Source organism: Podarcis muralis, chromosome 7 (genome assembly GCF_964188315.1).
Source record: "Podarcis muralis chromosome 7, rPodMur119.hap1.1, whole genome shotgun sequence".
Lineage (NCBI taxonomy): Eukaryota > Metazoa > Chordata > Lepidosauria > Squamata > Lacertidae > Podarcis > Podarcis muralis.
This window is the reverse complement of record NC_135661.1, coordinates 51149816-51168906: the sequence shown is the minus strand read 5'-3', so window position 1 is coordinate 51168906 and position 19091 is coordinate 51149816. Positions and strand designations below refer to the sequence as shown.

General features: G+C 44.3%; 1 protein-coding gene across 1 annotated transcript in view; it reads left to right on the top strand.

The window, feature by feature from the left end:
• LOC114602917 (polycystin-1-like protein 2) overlaps positions 1 to 19091 on the top strand; it is a 47709-nt gene that overhangs the window by 6702 nt on the left and 21916 nt on the right. The window contains exons 8-25 of the mRNA XM_077932475.1: positions 1005 to 1103; positions 2280 to 2329; positions 3816 to 3933; positions 4276 to 4483; positions 5177 to 5297; positions 6355 to 6496; positions 7600 to 7800; positions 8776 to 8925; positions 9307 to 9322; positions 10367 to 10541; positions 13366 to 13491; positions 14647 to 14829; positions 15006 to 15130; positions 15668 to 15794; positions 16410 to 16541; positions 17352 to 17550; positions 18215 to 18435; positions 18812 to 19042. Of these exons, the coding sequence (XP_077788601.1) occupies positions 1005 to 1103; positions 2280 to 2329; positions 3816 to 3933; positions 4276 to 4483; positions 5177 to 5297; positions 6355 to 6496; positions 7600 to 7800; positions 8776 to 8925; positions 9307 to 9322; positions 10367 to 10541; positions 13366 to 13491; positions 14647 to 14829; positions 15006 to 15130; positions 15668 to 15794; positions 16410 to 16541; positions 17352 to 17550; positions 18215 to 18435; positions 18812 to 19042 (2624 nt within the window). The remainder of the gene's footprint in view (positions 1 to 1004; positions 1104 to 2279; positions 2330 to 3815; positions 3934 to 4275; positions 4484 to 5176; positions 5298 to 6354; positions 6497 to 7599; positions 7801 to 8775; positions 8926 to 9306; positions 9323 to 10366; positions 10542 to 13365; positions 13492 to 14646; positions 14830 to 15005; positions 15131 to 15667; positions 15795 to 16409; positions 16542 to 17351; positions 17551 to 18214; positions 18436 to 18811; positions 19043 to 19091) is intronic.

The window sequence follows — 19091 nt, the reverse complement described above, 5'->3', positions numbered from 1 at the left end:
CCCTCCGCCACTCTGCCCTGAGCCTCTGCAGCTCAGAAGAGGCTGGAGGGTTACCAGACCCAGAGGCAACCTCAGCTTCCTCTGATGGGGCTGAGAGTGGAGCACCTGCAGGCAGTGGGTCCTCCATCACCTCAGGAGCCAGAGCAGACTCAGCTGCACCTGAGGATCCAGCACAGGTGAGGACCCTTCAGGCTCAAGCCCCAGCCCTGGCTCAGCTGGTTCTGGAGGTGGGGAATCCTGTGCAGGCTGGGATCCCTCAGGTTCAGCATCCGAGTCCGAATCCCAGGCCATCACAGCAAGTGAGCAACAGCAAGGAGGAGGACTGGACCTACTGGGGCATCTGGCACAAGGGGACCCCAAAAACTGAGGCTGGCCCTAAGACTGGTCAGATGACCAGTATTTGGGATGGAAGATAAGAAGAACCCAGCTGGATGAGACCAAAGCCTAATCTTATGAAAGGAGAACCTGTGGCCCTCCAGATGTTACATAGGAAGCTGCCTTATAATGCGTCAGACCACTGGTCCTTCTAGCACAGTATTGTCTCCCCAGCCCTACCCAGAGATGCCAGGGATTGAAATTGGAGCCCTCAGCTTGCAAAGCAGATGCTCTACCGCTGATGTACACACACACCCCGCTTCACTGTTCCAAGGGATGAGATATTTGATTTGTGTTTTAATTCAAGAGAACTACGCTGATACATTAATAAATAACAGATATAGATATCACATAAATTAAAGCACCTTGTTCACTCAAATTGCTATAAAATCATGGGTGAAAGGGACTTGTCTTGTACTAATATTTTTGGCTCCATTTTTTGTCCATCAAGCCACATGAAGCCATGTTCCCACCCCCTTTTTACAAGGTGCTACACTTCCCTGATTGGCACCAATAGACTTTGCACCTGCCCTAACAAGTTTCACCCCTTAATCTGCCTGGCTCTGTGGATCTTTGGTTCCCAGCTTCTTATTCGCCCTTATTCACCTTTTCCCATGTCTTCTTTCCAGGTACCTTCCAGGTCAAAGTGTTTGCTGTTAATGCCTTCTCGAACATGAGCATTGATGCAGGAACTGTAATCGTCTCATCTAACAGTTCTCACGAAGAAGGTAATAGCAGGCTCTTGATTATGCCAAATGATGACTTCATAAAATGAAGAGCAATCATACTTTTTAAATTATACTTCTGTCTTCTTTTCCTTTGCATTTTATTCATACTGTTGTGTGCTTCCCACTCCCAAGTGGTAAGAAGTTACACGAACAGCATTATAGGATTTGGTATCCTTTTGATGAGAGGGCACCACAGACTTCTTAAACCACAACCATTCTTAAACTGAGGCACGCTTTTCCTAATAAGGTCTCCCACTGCCGGTGCCCTTCCACTATTCAGATTCCATTCTTAGACTGAGGTAAAGTTCTCAAACCAAGACACTATTTTCAGTTTTGCGGAGTTTGTAAACCAAATTGTTCTTAAACCGGACTGTTCTTAAACAGAGGTACCACTGTACATACCGTATTTTTCCATGTATAAGACGCCCCCATGTATAAGACACCCCCTACTTTTGGGGACCCCAAATTTAGAAAATGGGCATATGCACTATCCGTGTATAAGACGCCCCCAGATTTTTAACCTTAATTTAAAGTAAAAAAAACCTAGTCTTATACATGGAAAAGTACGGTAATCAGAGGACAAGGGAAACAAACAAGCACTCCTGCAGTTGGTAACATATCCCCGTGGAACCATCCCTGGTTTCACGTCTGGTTTGATTTGACACTCCCAATGTTCCCATTCTCTCTCTCTCTCTCTCTCTCTCTCTTTTTTTTCCCTCCCCCCCCCCTTGTCGCTTGCACACACATACATCACATTGGTGTGTGGACTCCACAGAAGGTTCCTAACAAGGTAATGTAGCCATCAGGCTGGAAAAGGTTTCCACCCCAAGCCTTATGGTAGGGCCCACCCTCAACACACTGGTTGAAAAGGGTTGCCCCTCCCCCTCTGCATTGGGCTGTGCATAGATTCCATATAATGGAGACATGGGACCAGATGGAACAGCTGGGTGCTTAGTACGAGGCAGCATGAGGCCCTGATCAATGAAGTCTGTCTCCCTCCTTCCCATGAACAAACTGAATCCTTATACACTGTGATGCTTCGGGGAGGAATTTCTACCAATTGCTCTGTAACTTTCACACAGACCTGGAAAAATAACCTTGATTTATACAGAAGAGGTCAGCATGGCATTTGCAGGTGCTATTGAAGCCTTCTGATTTATGCTTTGTGTTCAACAGATCCTCTTGAGGACAAAGAACAGTCCAATGTAAATGGTGAAAAAAGAGTTGTGAGTATCTATTAAAAGAAAGAATGAAAATAACGGAAAAAATCCTTTTGAAAATATTTCACAGGGATTAATGAACGGCTTTTCTTTCTTTGTAATGGGATGACATGGTTAAGACACTGGATTTATTCAAGCTGATACCTTATCAGTGGCGTAGCGTGGGGGGTGCAGGGGGGGCCGGCCGCACCGGGCGCAACATCTGGGGGTTAGGGTTAGGGGGCGCAAATCCACGGGTTAGGGGGCGCAAATCCACGGGTTAGGGGGCACAAATTACTTGCCTTGCCCCGGGTGCTGACAACCCACGCTACGCCACTGTACCTTATGCCCTCTTGCCTGAGGGTAATCCCCATTGTACACAGTGTGACTTACTTCTAACAAAGCATGCATTTGATTGCGCTGTTGTTGGGTTGTATCCAAGTAAGTTGTATTCAGAGTAGATCCAGTGACATGAATAAAGCTAAGTTAGTCATGTCCATTAATTTCAGTGGGTCTACTTGGAGTAGGACCAATGTTGGGTATAAGCCACTGTATTTATTGAGGCTACAATCCTAACTATGCTTACTCTGAGGTAAATCCTTCTGAACTCAATGGGACTTACTCCCAAGTAAGTGGATTTAGTACTGAAGCCTACGTTTTATGTTTGGCTGTGCTTCAGCAAAACTATTAGGATGGCATCAAAGACAAAACCAGCCAACCAACAAAACCAGTTAATAAAAGAAAATATATGCCTAAAAATTCCTGCATGTCTATGAAGTTGCTATGGAGCCTTGGGAATGTCCATTCTTCCAGCCTTCATCCCCTGTCTGCAATGTGGGACTGATAATGGCTTATATCATGACAAGATTTTAAAAAGAGAAGGTTCTCACCAGACATCAAGGAGGCAAGAGGTACTTAAACCAAGGAAAACCTGTCCCAAAGCATAACACACCTAAGAATAAGACCCTTCTGGATCAGACCATCTAGCCCAGCTTCCTATTCCCACAGTGGGCAACCAGCTGCCTCTGGAAAGCTCACAAACAGCAGCTGGAATTAAGAAGCAGGCTGCCTCCAACAGTGGAGGTAATATACAGCCATCTTGGCTAGTAGTCACTGACAGAATTATCCTCCAGGAACTTGTCCAACCCCCTTTTTGGCACACATTGGTGGCCATCACTTCTCGTGGGAGCAAATTCCATGCTTCAATTATGTGCTGAGTGAAGGAGGACTTCATTTTGTCTGTCCTGAATCCCCTGCCAATTGGTTTAACTGGATAGCCCCAGATTAAGGTATCCTCCATCTTATTCACACCAAGCATAATTTTGCACACGTTTATCATGCCACTTTTTACTCTCCCCCCCCCAACTAAAAAGTCCCAGATATTGGGGGGCTTTCCTCATAGGGGAGTTGCTCCAACCCCTTGTTCATTCTGGTTACCTCTTTTCTGTGTCTGCTTGCACATGGAAGATGCAACTGCTCTGACAATTACTTTCCTTTGTCGTTTCTGGTTTAGGATGACAAAGGGAAAACCAAGATCTACATTAAGCCCAGCCGCCACGCCAGCCTCTTCACAACAATCATTCTTGGCTGGCCTGATGACAGCACTAATTCTACCTACACCTGGTCTTGCGGTATGTATGTTGTGTTTCACTGCCTTCTCCCCTTTACAATTGTGACCAGAACTCTCCAAAGCATATGAAAACGTCCTCATGTTCTAAGCGAGCTGATGTGTTTGGTTTGTTTATCCGAGTTTAGGGCTGGGAGAGCCATTTGATTCAGTTCACATTTAAAGGTGAACCTACACATTCACACAGCCACCCTTTGACATTCTGACACCTCTGATTTTGCAGCGCAGTTCTCCAGCCACACAATGTGTACAAAAATGCATATCCAGGGCTAAAGTGTCCAATATAAAAATACAGCACTGGGTGCTGGGTTCTCTCAAGTGATTCAGCTGAAAATTGCCTTTGAAGGTTACTGCTGGCCTGAATGGGACCAATGTGTGCAAGAGCATTCCATCCTCACAGACCAAAGAGAGATCCGGATCCCACCGGCTTGCTTACCTCCTCCCAGCTCTGCAGTGACCGTGAAAGTTACAGTCAAAAGCCCAGAGAAAGAAGAAAAACAGGATGAGCAATGCCTCTACATTACAGCAAAGCAGGATCTGAGCCTGCAGATCAGGTGTGCTGCACTTTATTTATTTCCTTGCGCTCTGAGGTTCTGACAGTGTCAGGTGAAAGCCTCATACAGAAGCTGTCAGAGGCAGTTTGCTCCTGAATTCCACTTGCTGGGAATCTTAAATGACTAGAGTGCCATTGTGCTCAGGTCCTACTTGCAGGCTTCCCATTAGGGCATCTGGCTGGCCACCAGGAGAACAGGATGCTGGACTAGATGGGCCACTGGCCTGATCCAGCCAGTGGCGTAGCATGGGGGGTGCAGGGGGGGCCGGCCGCACCGGGCGCAACATCTGGGGTTAGGGCAAATCCACAGGTTAGGGGGCGCAAATCCACGGGTTAGGGGGCACAAATCCATGTGTTAGGGGGCGCAAATTACTTGCCTTGCCCCGGGTGCTGACAACTCACGCTACGCCACTGGATCCAGCAGCCAGGCTCTTTTCTTAGATGCATGGAGAGGGTGAAGGATGGCAAGATGCTACCCTGACAGGTCAGGTGTGCTTGGGGAAGCCAACTAGGCAACAGGAGATCTGTTCAACAGGTAGACATTTGAGAATCCTGGTTGTGAGTATCACAGATGCACAGCATTGATTATATCATTCCACCCAAAAGCACAGAGCTCATTTGGTAAGCAAATACAGTTTGCTCCCCTTAGCTTGTTCCTTGAGCTTGCTAACTGCAGGTCCTGCCTTCCTCCTAGCTGCAAAATGAACTGCAAACCAGTGAATGTTACTGAAGACGTGACGCTCCTAGCATCCGTGGGGACAGACTCAAAGGCTACGCAGTACAAGTGGTACTTAGATTATACGTTCCACAGAAAGGTGAGCCTGTTGCCCATGTCAGAAATTCTGTACACATACAAAAGTTGAATCAATGAAATTTGCACTTTCTGAAACAACATGAAAAGCAAAACACAGCCATTTTACAAAATTTATACTTATTTGAGTGTTATGATGCAGTTCCCCAACAAAACAATGTTTACAAAAACTCTATATATGGGGAAAAATTACTTGCAAAAGTTCATTAAAAATGTGTTTATTTGAAGAAATTTGCATTGAAACGCTAATGAATTTTTGTGAGAATTATTTACAAAGAAATCTACAAATGGCTACAGAAATGTGGGGAACAGATTTTAAGACTGTAAAAAATGAAAAACTGAGAGAACAGAAATGGACAGATCCATCCTGTGTGTGAGATGACACTTGCTTTGACATAATATCATTTAACCTTCCGACAAACAAATCAGAAGGATGTTCACTAAATAACCAGCAGCAGACAACCTGCTTATTGAGCTTTTATCTTGATTTGTTTGCAGGGAGATTAGATAACACTGGCTATTTATTAATAACCATTTTATCTTTCAGTAGGCCTATCTAGACACATGATATAGTTACATCTGTTTTTAAATTTGTTTTATGTTTTTATTGTGATTTTTGTTTTTACATGTTTTCAGTTGTTTTAAAATGTTTTACATAAATATTTTTTTAAAAAAATACTGCATCACTGATATATCATTCCACCCAAAAGCACAGAGCTCATTTGGTACAGAGCACATTTGCTGCCCCGGGTAAGATATCTATTTAATAAAAATTGTAAAAATCAAATATTGATTTCTCTGTGAGGAGGCTAGATGACCTGAAATCAACCGCAGTCTGGATGCACCCTTAGAGATAGAAGGCAAGACTATTAAAAGCTGGTTATCCTTTTGAAAGGGACAGGGGAGATATTAATGCAGCTGTTTGAGAACTAGGTGAAGACCTTGAGAACAGTCTCTTTGCTAGACATAGTAGAAAGGTGACCACAAGTCCATGTTTTAATCCATGTTTCTTCTGCTTTCTTTCTCTCTCTCTTTCCCTTGTGGTTCATTCCCCTCACCAGCCCAATCCTCTTCCACCAAGCTGTACCTTGAATGCTTTCCCACAGAGCTCCCTCACTTTGCTTCAGAGTGGCACACCAATGTTGGTGCTGAACAGCTCCTTCTTGCAAACCCAGGGAGAAGCTTTTCGAATTAAAGTAACAGGTGGGAGAGCCAGAATTTGGATAATCTGCGTTTACTATGGCTTTAGTAGTAATTGTTTGCTTCCAATTGGTAGTTTTAATACTGCATGCTATTGATCGTTGTTTGTTTTCTACCTGTAAGCTGCTCTAAGCACTACTGAGTATTATTTTCATTACTATGAATTACCTGCCCTTCACTCTAAGACCCCCAGGACAGTTTACAACAATTGAAAGGCAATGTTAAAAACAGTTAAAAACACAGAAATCCCAGAAATAAGGTGGGTACACCTCAGGTGTCAAAAACAAGAGAAAAGAGGTGTGCTTCAGCATTCTGAGGAGGAAGTTCCACAATTTAGGGGCCGCCACAAAGAATGCCCTACTCACTGAACTTCTGAGGGTGGTGGAACAACCAAGAGGGTCTCCTCTGCCAACCTATAGGGAAAGAGGTGGTCTTTCAGATTTTGGGGGCCTGAATCATTTAAGGTTTTAGACCTTAAACCTGTTAATACATTGAATTGAGACTGGAAATGAACCGGCAACCAAAGCAGCTGTTTTAAAACAGGGAATATGCAAGAACTAAACAGAACCCCAGCCAGTAATACGGCCGCTACATTTTTAACCAATTTAAGTTTCCAAGACATCTTCAAGTAGAAGATTGGCATATTATTAACAACATTATAGCAGCAACAACAAATGTGCAGTTCAGAGTTCTCCCTGGCACGAAGGATGGCAAATATTTCAAAGCCCTGCAGGATGAAACCTACAATGGGCATTGAAACAAACTCTTCAGGACTTTTTCAGACCTTTGGGAACATTTGGAATGGCTGCTGGGGGTTGTCTAGGGTCTAGGCATTGCCAGGTAATGCATTTTGGGGGTTCTGAAATGGCTGCCAGCTGACACGGATGGGAGCCTATATACAAATGCTGCCACTAAGGTGTGATTGGTTTGGGGGGAGGGGAGGCAGGGTGAAGCCTGGCCACTGCATGACCACACAGGTGTTGCTGCAGTGCAGCAAAATGTATAGGTAATATTAATCCAAAAAGCCAAGTGCTCCTTTTATGTCTCAATAGTACACAAACCATAGCAAACTCACCTTTGACTTGTCTTCTTTCTAAATTTGCCAGCTATGAGTGAGGACAAATATGGTGAAGACACCTATACTGTGAGCACCGTGCCTCCACCTGTAGCCCCAGTATGTACTGTATCTCCTGCTCAAGGATCAGTGCTCACCAGCTTCTCCATCTCCTGCCACTCTCCCTGTCTGGTGGACCAGTGCCTTCCAGCTGACAGCTCCTCACTCACATACTGCTTCTACCTGGAGACAAGTAAGAGTCAGAGGTGGCTGCTTGCATACACTGTTTGTCTAAGGTTGGTTCTGGTCCACATGTTCTAACTGAAGGCACCTCTGTAGCTGAATTCTCTCATAGGGACGTCATGCCAGTGTTTAGTGGGGTTAGAGGCAGAAGTGGTGCAACAAAAAGGGTGCTTCTTACTTTTATACAGTAGGTTACATTCCAGTAAAAGGCACATTCTGGGCATCCATCCAGGTAAGCAAGAGGCATTAAAATATATATAAATAACTGAAATAAATAAATAATATACAATAAAATATTCACAATTCAATGACACATCCCAGCCTGGCAAAAGTATCCTAGAGGATGCAGAACAGGGCCAGGGGAAAGCATGTCCTAGGAAAGGGATGTGGCCTAGAGGGAGTCTCGAGGGCCAAATAGAGAAGCTTGGAGGGCCACATTTGGATGCTGGGCCTGTGGTTCCCCACCCTTATGCTAAGTGGTCAGGTTCTACAGTCCACAAGTAGCTTGTAGTAGCTAAGCTACAACTAAAGGGTGTAGAGGTGAAAATAACATTCAGAAATGGGTCGTATCGGGGCAATTGTTTTGCAAAATTGCATAAGAAATGTGTGTATTTGGAGAAATTCACACTAAAATGAACTTTCATGGTGAATTTAAAAAATAAATCACAAGCTGATGTGGAAATGTGGGGAACTGAACTTAAGACTGGAAAAATGAGAAACCGAAACTGAGAAATTTGCCCCTCCCTACAAAGGTGTAGGGCATTGTAGTCCAGCAACAACAGTAAGGCCACAGGTTTCCCACCCCACCCTGTGTTAGAACGACTGGCTATAAATAGAAAATGACAAATAAATGTGCATCTGGCCATTGCAATCCAAGTCTAGATCAACACAGATCAAGAAATGCCCTGCTGCTGCTGTCAGACTGGGTCATGGAAAAATTGGTTTCCTACTCTGTCACCTGTACCAATCTCCCTCTCTCCTCCAGATTCTCTTCTACACTGCGGACAAGAGCCTGTCCTACCTTCAGTTTACCTTCCACTCGGAGAAGCAGACAATAACTTTCTTTTATGGATTAACATTGGTGTGAGCAACGGCTATGGTGACACTGTTTATACCAATGCCACTGCCAGGGTAGGTGTGACTTCGCTGGCTTCTGCTGTCTGTGCCTTTGCTATCTATATTATTATCTTCACATTCTATACAGCCATCTTAAGGTGATGTTCAATAAACACAGTTAAACACACATACACACACACACACACGCACGCACACACACACGAGTAAATACATTTAAAACAAAACTGAGGCCGTACAAAATAGACACTCAAGGCAAAGACATCCACTCACCCTTGTGGTGTTGCTGGACAGCAGAGTCTCCCCCAAGAAATCCCAGGATTGGCTTCCTGTCCTGATGGGAGGAGAGGGTGGCTAAGGTGGTCGCTGTATTCTGGGGCCGGGTAGGAATTTGTCCACCAGGCAAATTGTCACCAGCCTGTTGGTTTTGCCTACCTCATAGCAATCGTCACAACTTGGTTGGGCATTGGGGCAATATCAATCTGGGATGGAGGGGAGGTTGTAGTCTCTGCCTGCCCCTCCAAATGCTAGACAGTCCGTTAAAGGGATCCGGGGGGAGTGGCCATGTCCGCATGCCCAGCCGGGGCCTAGGAACGTTGGCTCTCCCCCAGACAGCAGTCCCTATTTGATGTAAGTCTTAGGAACCCCTGTGTGGATTGACCATTGCGTCACTTCTGGCAGGCAGGCTGGAAGTATTTACTTGCCCCATGCCCAAGCCAAACCTCTCTCATCTGTATTCAATAAAGTTGTGGCCTGTTTCAATCCATAACCAGTCTCAATTGTCTTTCATTTCTCTGGGGGTAGCAGACTGGGGAGAATGACGACTGGTCCTGCAACCATTTATCCAGCTGCAATATCTTGTCAAAACAAAACTGTCTTCAATTGTTTCTAGAAAGTGCAGCCCAGTGAGTGGTTGACTTTTCTCCACAGGAAGGCTCTGCCACAGAACAGATAGGGTGACAAACCCACACAGTTCAGGGGCTTGATCTGGTCCCCCTGAACATCCCCCCCCCCAATATACCACCTAATATCCCTCTTGATATCCCACCAATTTTGATGGTGGGATGAAAAGAAAAGCAAAGAAAGTACAGGTGACACAGCAGGTGGGTTTTTCTCAGAAAAGAAAATTCCACCTACTGTGTCTCCTCTATTATAGAAACATGTTGTCAACAACCCATTTACAATATTAAGCCCCTATCTGAAAACTTTCTTCTCATTGAGAACTGTTGGTGTCAGAGAACTGATTTGGATCAGGACTATAATGAGATGAAAAGCTTAAAGCCTTCTGCTGTATATCATGGTCCTGGCCTCAGCCTTGAGCATCTGCATCTACTGTTTGTTTTCTAGCCACACAAGGGCTAAGAGGAGGGGACTAAGCCTAAGAATAACAACATATCTACTCTGGCATTCAGCAGCAAGAATGTCCTTGGTGGTTATGGAATGAACAACACAACTGTGTGCATTTCCCCCTTGCTTTATCAGGTTCAACACCAGGACATAAGCAGCGGAAACCAGACCTTGCAAGCCATTATTTCAGAAAAATCGAACACTATCCTCAAAGGCGAGAACAACAGCATGACCCTGTTCCAGCTGTACAAGTCAGTGTCTTCTGTCCTTAATCTAGAAACAAAAGAAGAGAGTGTTAATTCATCTCTGCGGACAGATACACGGAAAGAGGTTAGCTGCACATATTGCATCCTGGAACCTTTGGTGTCTAAGCAGCATTTGTACAGTTTATCTACTACAAGCTACTCATGGAATGTAGAATCAATATCTTCTGGTGTCATTGCTTGATCTGGGCAGACCACAGGTGCTTCCCCTACCTCTCAGCTGTGGGGGCATAAGGCTGCCCACACCCTCTGTGACATCAGCGCATTATGCCCAATGGTAGTGACCCCTATGTAAACCCCACTCAGCTAACAGTATTAAGAGTTGAGTAGGAAAGAAATACAGTGGTACCTCGGGTTACATACGCTTCAGGTTACACACTCCGCTAACCCAGAAATAGTGCTTCAGGTTAAGAACTTTGCTTCAAGATGAGAACAGAAATCGTGCTCCGGCGGTGCAGCGGCAGGCCCCATTAGCTAAAGTGGTGCTTCAGGTTAAGAACCGTTTCAGGTTAAGAACGGACTTCCGGAACGAATTAAGTACTTAACCCGAGGTACCACTGTAATTGCTTTAGCTGTTTACAACCTTTTCACCAGCCAGTTATTTTAATGATTACTTTGCTGTTTTTAATGGTGTACATATTGTTGTACATTGGCCTGATATTTTATGAGAGGGCGGTACATAATTACTTTTATAAATGCATATATGCATTTATAAAATGCATATTTTATAAATGCATTTTATAAATGCATATAAATAAAAAACACCAGTGGGTCATTAATTAAAAGCTAGCTGGAATAAAAAGAGCTTTACCACCCATCAAAATATGGGAACATGGAGTCCAGGAAATCTCCACCAGCCCCACAATCCCAGCCCCAGCACTGAGAAGGCTCCTTCTCTCTTGCCTGCACACAGGATCTCGTATAGAGGCACTACAGAGAGCAAGGTCTCCAAGGCCAGTCTCCAAGGCCTGGTAGGCTCATGAAGGAGCAGGCAGTTTCTGAAAGGCAACCTGGCCCTAAGCTGTTCAGTTTTAAAGCCAATACTCACACTTTATGTTAATCCTGGAAACAAATAGATAACTGCAGCAGGTGGAATAAGTCTGCATTTATATGCTCTGATCTTCAAATGCCAGCAGCGTTTTGCACAAAATGAAGCTTGGGGTCTATTTCCAAAGTTGTCCCTGCATAGACACATTTGCAGTAATCTTGTATGAAATAATGAAATTACAACTCATCCTGTTAATGTGTCCTTTGCTAATAAGCAGGATATCCCTCAGATATGGCCTTGTTCCCCAATTCCTGAAGCATTGTTTGGGTTTGGAAGCCAATTGTCACAAATAGGGTTTGTATTATTTTAGTGCTTTGGGGATCCAAATCCTATCTGGCACTGCCAAAATGCCTCTAGATGTGCAAATAAAAGAAGCCAGAGAAGTGTAAAGAATTGTTTAATTGGCATTAATAATGATCATTTTGAAAGTCACGGGGTAGCTGGTACTTATGCTCAAAAAGGCTACATGTTCATCTCACTAGGAACTCGTTATTGTAAACGGATTTATTCCACATTCATAAATTCCCTTCACTCTCATGCAGTTAATATATTCCTCTATTTATATGGTCAACTGGAAGATAAACTGCGAATTTGCAATTAGAGTGAATTTCAACTCAGATTAGGCATAAAAACCACTTCCTACCCTATAATTTACAGTAGGGGTGGGCAGACTTTAAGCTTGGTGAGGGTCTACTTTTTCCCATTGGGACTCTGAGGTCCCCAATTGAAGCCAAGTGCAAAATCTCGGCTCAAGAAGGTGCACATAGAATTGCAAGGCAAGATGCCTCTGAGCACATGCAGAGCTTAGGAATTTGTTTCGGTAGCAGAAAACGGCTCACATCCTAATTATTTTACCCACAAATCTATTTCTGCTTTCTCAAGCATTCTTGATTTCTGCAGCCCAAATGAGGAGGTGAAGGGCGTGGGAGAGAAAGACTTTTGGTTGTTGCTATTGTTAAACTATTGGGAGCCGGAAATTCTATATGTATATTTTTATTTAAAAGCATTTCTGAACCACTTAAAAATCTCAAAGCTGTGTACACTATGTACAATATAAAAACAATATCCATTAAAACAAAAATATAGGCTAAAATCAATAGAAAGATATAAAAATATAAAAGCATTTAAAAGCAGATTTAGGAGATTCATACACAAAAATCAGGATCCTATCTTACGGCAAACAGGGAAAGGCTGCGCAAAAAGATAAGTCTTTATAAGACATCTGAAGGAGGAAATGCTTTATGTATGGCTGAGGGACAGACATTCCACAGAACAAGGGCAACAGCTGAAAATGCCCATTTTTTGAGTCACCACCCTATGATATTCAGTAGCATGTTGCAAATCACAGGGTCACCAATGCACAGTCTCTAGATGCAGGTCTTCGTCTGGTGCCTGTGAAACCCTGAGCCCCCAATTTCACTGTCCACCTGATCCTGGAGTGGCAAGGGTGATCAGCATTTTCTTGCTTGAAAAGTACATAGAGGAGGAAGCTGGAAGGGATGCCCTTTGCCACTTCCTGATTTCCCCACTATGTGCTTTTCAATATTCAGGTTAATTCTACTGGATCTGATGTTTTAGTCAGATCACATGGAAATGTGTCTCTGCACTTTCTCTTTCTGTGTGTTGGGGTGGGGGGATGATCCAGGGGGAGATAGAGGGAAGTGATCAGAGTGGATGGTACCCATGGCACTCACTCAAAAATCCAGATGTGCCCATGGACCTAGAAAGGTTGGCAACTTCTGTACTAGTTGATCCTGTTCTTCCAGGGGAGGGTCTATTAGAAACAAGACCATCAATAACCAGTATTTATATGGTCTCTAATGATCTGTCTTTGCATCCCCAGCTGCGAGAGCTGATGCTGACGACCCTCTCTGCTGTAAATGTAACATCAATGCAGACGGCTCTTAAGATGTCAGAGGTGCTCAAGGAAATCACTTACAGGAGTGAAGAGCTCTCTTCCTCTGCTCAGGTGAGTGGCTGGGCGATGTGCATGTCTTCATAACTGCGTGTGGTTCATGCAAAGAGGCAACAGATGTATTGACAATGTGGGAATCTGAGATTAGTGGTGCTTTTAACAGACTGGTAAGGGGGGGGGTTGAAAGTGGGGGGGAATTGAAGGAACTACAGTGGTACCTCGAGTTACATACGCTTCAGGTTACATACGCTTCAGGTTACAGACTCCGCTAACCCAGAAATAGTGCTTCAGGTTAAGAACTTTGCTTCAGGATGAGAACAGAAATCATGTTCCGGTGGCACGGCAGCAGCAGGAGGCCCCATTAGCTAAAGTGGTGCTACAGGTTAAGAACAGTTTCAGGTTAAGAATGGACCTCCGGAACGAATTAAGTACTTAACCCAAAGTACCACTGTATTCAATGATTAATTCTTAGAGGAAGGCAGTATACTTATAAAACTGCCGGCCACCTCTTTGGTGCCCTTGGATAACTGGAGTTGGGACAGAAATTTCAAAGAGGAAAAGGAACCCACCTGTGACTGATGGAACCCTCCACCTTGTACCAAACATAAGAAGAGCCTTTCTGGGTCAGCCAAAGGTCTTCCTAGTCCAAGATCCTGTTCTCATATTGGCTAACCAGGAGCCAACGGCCCTCTCCCCACCTGTGATTCTCAGCAACTAGTATTATCAGTAACATACTACCTCCAACAGTGGAGGTAGAACATAGCCACCATGCCTAGTAGCCCTTGATAGCCTTATCCTCTATGAATTTGTCTAGTCCTCTTTTAGTAAAGTAAAGGGACCCTTGACCATTCAGTTTCATTGGAGGGAAGCAGAACGTGTGTGTGTGTGTGTGTGTGAAGTACCCCCTGGCAGAGGGCCCTCACCAATCTACAGTGGTTTGTGAGAGGTGCTGCCCTGTCATTTGCTTATCACCTGAATTTGGGAAGAAGGGAGCTATGAAAACCTGCTAGTTTGTTCTCTTTAGCCTAGAGCAGTGTTTCCCAACCTTGGGCCTCCAGCTGTTTTTGGACTACAACTCCCATCATCCCTAGCTAGCAAGACCAGGTCAGGGATGATGGGAATTGTAGTTCAAAAACAGCTGGAGGCCCAAGGTTGGGAAACACTGGCCTAGAGAGCTATGTCCACTTAGAGGCCTCTTTTCTCGTTCAGGTGGAAGCCGGTAATACTTTGAAGGATGTCAGTGAATCCTTGCTGATTGTGAATGCTGAAGATGGCGAAGATGACCTGAAGCGCAAGGAGGCTGCCAGCTATCTGTTCAATGCAGTGAGCAACGTCCTTGAAGCTGCTGTGCAGAATGGGACAGAGGATACTGCTGGACCAGAGACTGCACAGGTGGGCGCTTAACTATGAAAGGTCAAAGAGCTATAGCATGCAAAAGTATATATAGCATATTGTGGCTATGGAAGGGTGTCATGGACTGGCATGGACTGGAGGAATGGTGGGAGGCACTGGCTGGGAAACCATCAAAGGAAGAAGGTTCAGAGTGTGGTTTTTTTCTTCTGTCATAGAGTTTGGTGTCACTGCAGCTTCTAAACACCATTGAAAACCTCCAGAGTGCTCTCTTGATTGGGAAGTTGCCTGACAATGAACCCATGGTGCTCACAGCCCCTTCTGCAGCTATGTACATCAACCGGTAAACAGATTTTGCTATACTGCTTTTTCATCACCCTCCAGGAAACATGTAGCATAACTGCAGCAACTAGCATCCCATTAACTATATGGCAAGGCAACAACCCTAACAACAAAAAATGACTTTGGATTTTCCAGTGGGGAATTTTTCATTTGTAAGTCAGTTGAAAGATCGGAGTCAAACAAGGTTACCCAGAAGGGAATGTAGCCCTCAGGCTCAGAAAGGTTGCCCATCTGTGATGAAGACAATATAGAGCTAGATGGAGCAATAGTCTGACTTGGTTCAAGGCAGCCTCCTATGCCTTCTGCATTGTATGCAGGAGGTCCTGGATCCAATCCCCAGCATCTCTAGGTAGGGCTGAGAGAAACCTGCCTGAAACTTTGGAGAGCCACTGCCAGTCAGTGTAAACAATACTGAGCTAGATGAACCAATGGTCTGGCTTGGTATAAAGCAACTTCCTATGTTTTGGTTCCTACTTCTGTGATTTTGTCTTCTTTGCTTTCATCTTTTCTGACTTTTTTCTTATCTTTCTCTGGAAAGGTTGCAGACAGGCAACGCAGACAGCACATCCATTCATATCTCTGACTCCAGCTCTGCCAGCTTCACTCTGCCCTCTGCCTCTTCTCTCAGCATCTCAGGAGACAGAGACGAGACAGTGGACATCAGGGCAAGTGTCCTGTTTTTACTGCGCTTTAGCTTGCTCTGGGAATTCATTTTCTTCCTTTCTTATTAAGGCTTTTATTGGCTTTAATAACAATATAAACAATGGGACTATAGAAACTGACCCACCTGTTCCCCACCTGCCCAATAAAGGGTGGAAAAGTGGGGGGGGGGGAGGAAAGGTGTAGGGAACTAGAACAAACAGAAATAGGAAGTACTTTTTACAAGGCTAAGTACAGAAAAAGAATACTAAAGAAAAAGTTCAGGTGCTTTGAGAGGCAGAAAAGAAGGAGATCAGCAGAAGAATTTTTATGCATTTGTATTTTGTAGGAATTTCATCTGGTTTTGTATGAATGTGTTGATATTGTATTTTACTTATACTTATAAAAATGCTGGAAGTTGCTTGGAGACATCTGTGTAACAAGCAACTAGCAAGTTAGAAGCAGAAGAAGCAGAAGAAGGAGAAGGAGAAGAAGTTGTTGCAGTGGTAGTACATTGGAGGTTTTTAAACATAGATTGGATGGTCATCTGCATTGTGGGGGGTTGTGGGGTTCCTTCCAACTCTACAGTGCTATGATTCTATGATCAAATCTTTTTGGTGCTTAAAAATCTCTTCCTGTAGATGGTGAGCTTGTCTGTGAACCCCTTTTCCACAAGTGACAGCTTTGATATCCATGGAGCTGTGGGAGGCCTCTCCCTCACCAGCCTAGATGGACTGGTTATTCCAGTTAAGAACCTTACAGAAGACATTGAGGTAATTTTCCTTGTGTGCATTTCTGAAGGGCAGGACCATGTGCTTTTCTAAAAACAGGCCACTTCGTTCATTCATCATTGCTAACTGTATTGTGATGAGAGGAGAAGCCCAGCCCACCCAGGCTTGGATCCAACATTAGTCTTACTTATAGTAAAGCCATGGAAATTGGTGGACATTATTAACTAAGATCTATTAATTTAAATGGGTCTACACAAAGCAGGACTTAGTAGGCTACAAACCACAGTTCCCCACCCCTGGCCTATGGTCAGGGTGATGGGAGTTGTAGTCCAGAACCATCTGGAAGGCCACAGGTTAACCACAGCATCCAAGACATGGTCTTAAGGCAGAGCTTTCAAACTTTTCATGTTGGTGGCACACTTCTTAGACATTCAATACTTCTTAGTAATTCAGTTTTACTAGGAAATCGGAGGTTAAATTGACCTGTTTCCAGCCCTGGGAGGAGCGCAGGGAACATTTGCCCGACACACCTGCACACTGCAGCCAAGATACTAACGTGTCACAACACACGGTTTGGAAAGCTCTGTCTTAAGGTATTGATGCAGGCACCTTGCTGAAGCCAAACAAGTCTGAATTTGGGCAGTGCAAGCTTGAGACTGCCTGGGAAGGGGAAACACCATTAAAGACACCCGGAGTTCCATAGAAAGAAGGTGGGGTAGAAATTTAATATATAAACTCACACTTGCATTTATACTTCAGCTGGGTCTCCCTGCTTGATGACAGCATAGGTTTTTAAAAATTTATCAGGGTTTGGGGGCATTTTCAGAATTGAACTGTTGACATTAAATGCAGATAATGCTGCCAAGGAATTCAGCAACTGACAATGACCTGAATGTGTTGAATCTGGGAAACTTCGGTGCTCTCCAAGTCAATGTGACTTCAGTAAATGCATCTCTAGTGATCCATCTACAGCTGGACCAAGACATTCCACTTATCCTATATTTGGGATATGGCTATCACCCCAACGAGACTGACTATGAATTGATGACACGCCTTCCTCTCAACAGAAATTCAAGAGGTAAAAATAAACACTCTGATAGAGGTCCGGTTGCTTGCTCATCAACCAAAGGGTGATGTAAGCCTGTGTAAAAACTACAAATCTTTCATGCAGGTTAGTTTGAGAATTAAGGGGTTTGTTTATAAAACCTTACTTGTCTGGGAAACCAATTGGAAGGTGGTAAAACCATTGAGAAAGACACAAACTCTAGGCAATGTTTGCAAGTGCTTTGTGGCTTGGGCTGTAAGGGTCTTGGGTAGCCTGAGGGTAAAGAAAGGCAGATCAAAGTGAGTGTCCCAATGACAAGGAAGACAGCACTCCAAAAAAGGAGGAGGAGCTGCGACTCTAATGCAAGAATCTTTAGAGAGAATGTTATGTTGGGAGACTGTTTAGTCTGAGGGAAAGCTGGGTGCATTAACCTCTTTATTTCACTATGCTCTTCTTGGTCCATTTGGGGTTTGCAATGTGTACATGTAACCTTTCTTACGTTACAACCTTTCCCGCTAAGAACAACCTTTTAATCTTTTTTGTAGACTTTTAATCATGACTTATAAAACCTTTGTGGTCTCTTGTTAACATTTCAAAGCCACGTTTTAACCACGTTAAAATGTTATAAATAAAGAAATAAGCATTGCTTAATCTGATCATACTTCCCTAGACTTCAGCTCAACCACATCTGTTCCAGATGTTGTATATTCCTGGATCCTTCACCCGGAAGATCTTATTTTTGGAGAAGGGACCTACTATTTCATTGTGAGACCAGAAACAGAACTGGAGTCCATGGCCACCCATGACATAAATGTTTCTGTCACTTGCTTTGTCTCCCAGTGTGTATTCTGGGATGAGCACCAAGGAAACTGGAACAGCTATGGATGCCACGTGAGTAGACAGTATATAATGCAGCGGAGGGGCATCCTGAGTAATGAAATTTGGGGGAGGACTGCAGCCTAATGGTAGAGCACCAGCCTAGCATGCAGAAGGTCCCAGGTTCAGTCCCAGGCATCTCCAGGTAGGGCAGAGGGAGACTTCTGCCTGGAACCTTGAAGAACCACTGCCAGTCAGAGTAGACTGTACTGAGCCAGACAGAACAATAGTCTGGCTCAGGATAAGGCAGCTTCCTCCATTCCTGTAAGGAAAAAAATCTACTCACAAGTTTTGCACAAAGCCACAAGCTTGTGAGTGGGTATTTTTGGATTCTTATAGGAATGTAGGGATAGATAGGTGGTCATAAAGACAACTATTCCTTGGCTTGCAGGTTGGCCCCAAAACAAACCCCAATGGCACTCAGTGTCTCTGTAACCACCTGACATTCTTTGGGAGCTCCTTCTTTGTGATGCCAAACTCCATTGACGTCAGCAGAACGGTGGAGTTGTTTGCCACCTTTGTGGACAACCCTGTGGTGGTGACAACTGTGGGCAGCATCTTCCTCGTGTACCTGCTGGTTCTGATCTGGGCCAGAAGAAAAGACATCCAAGATGACGCCAAAGTAAGTCTTGTTCTCAGCCAGAACTTGTCTCCCGCAATATGAAGCTGTT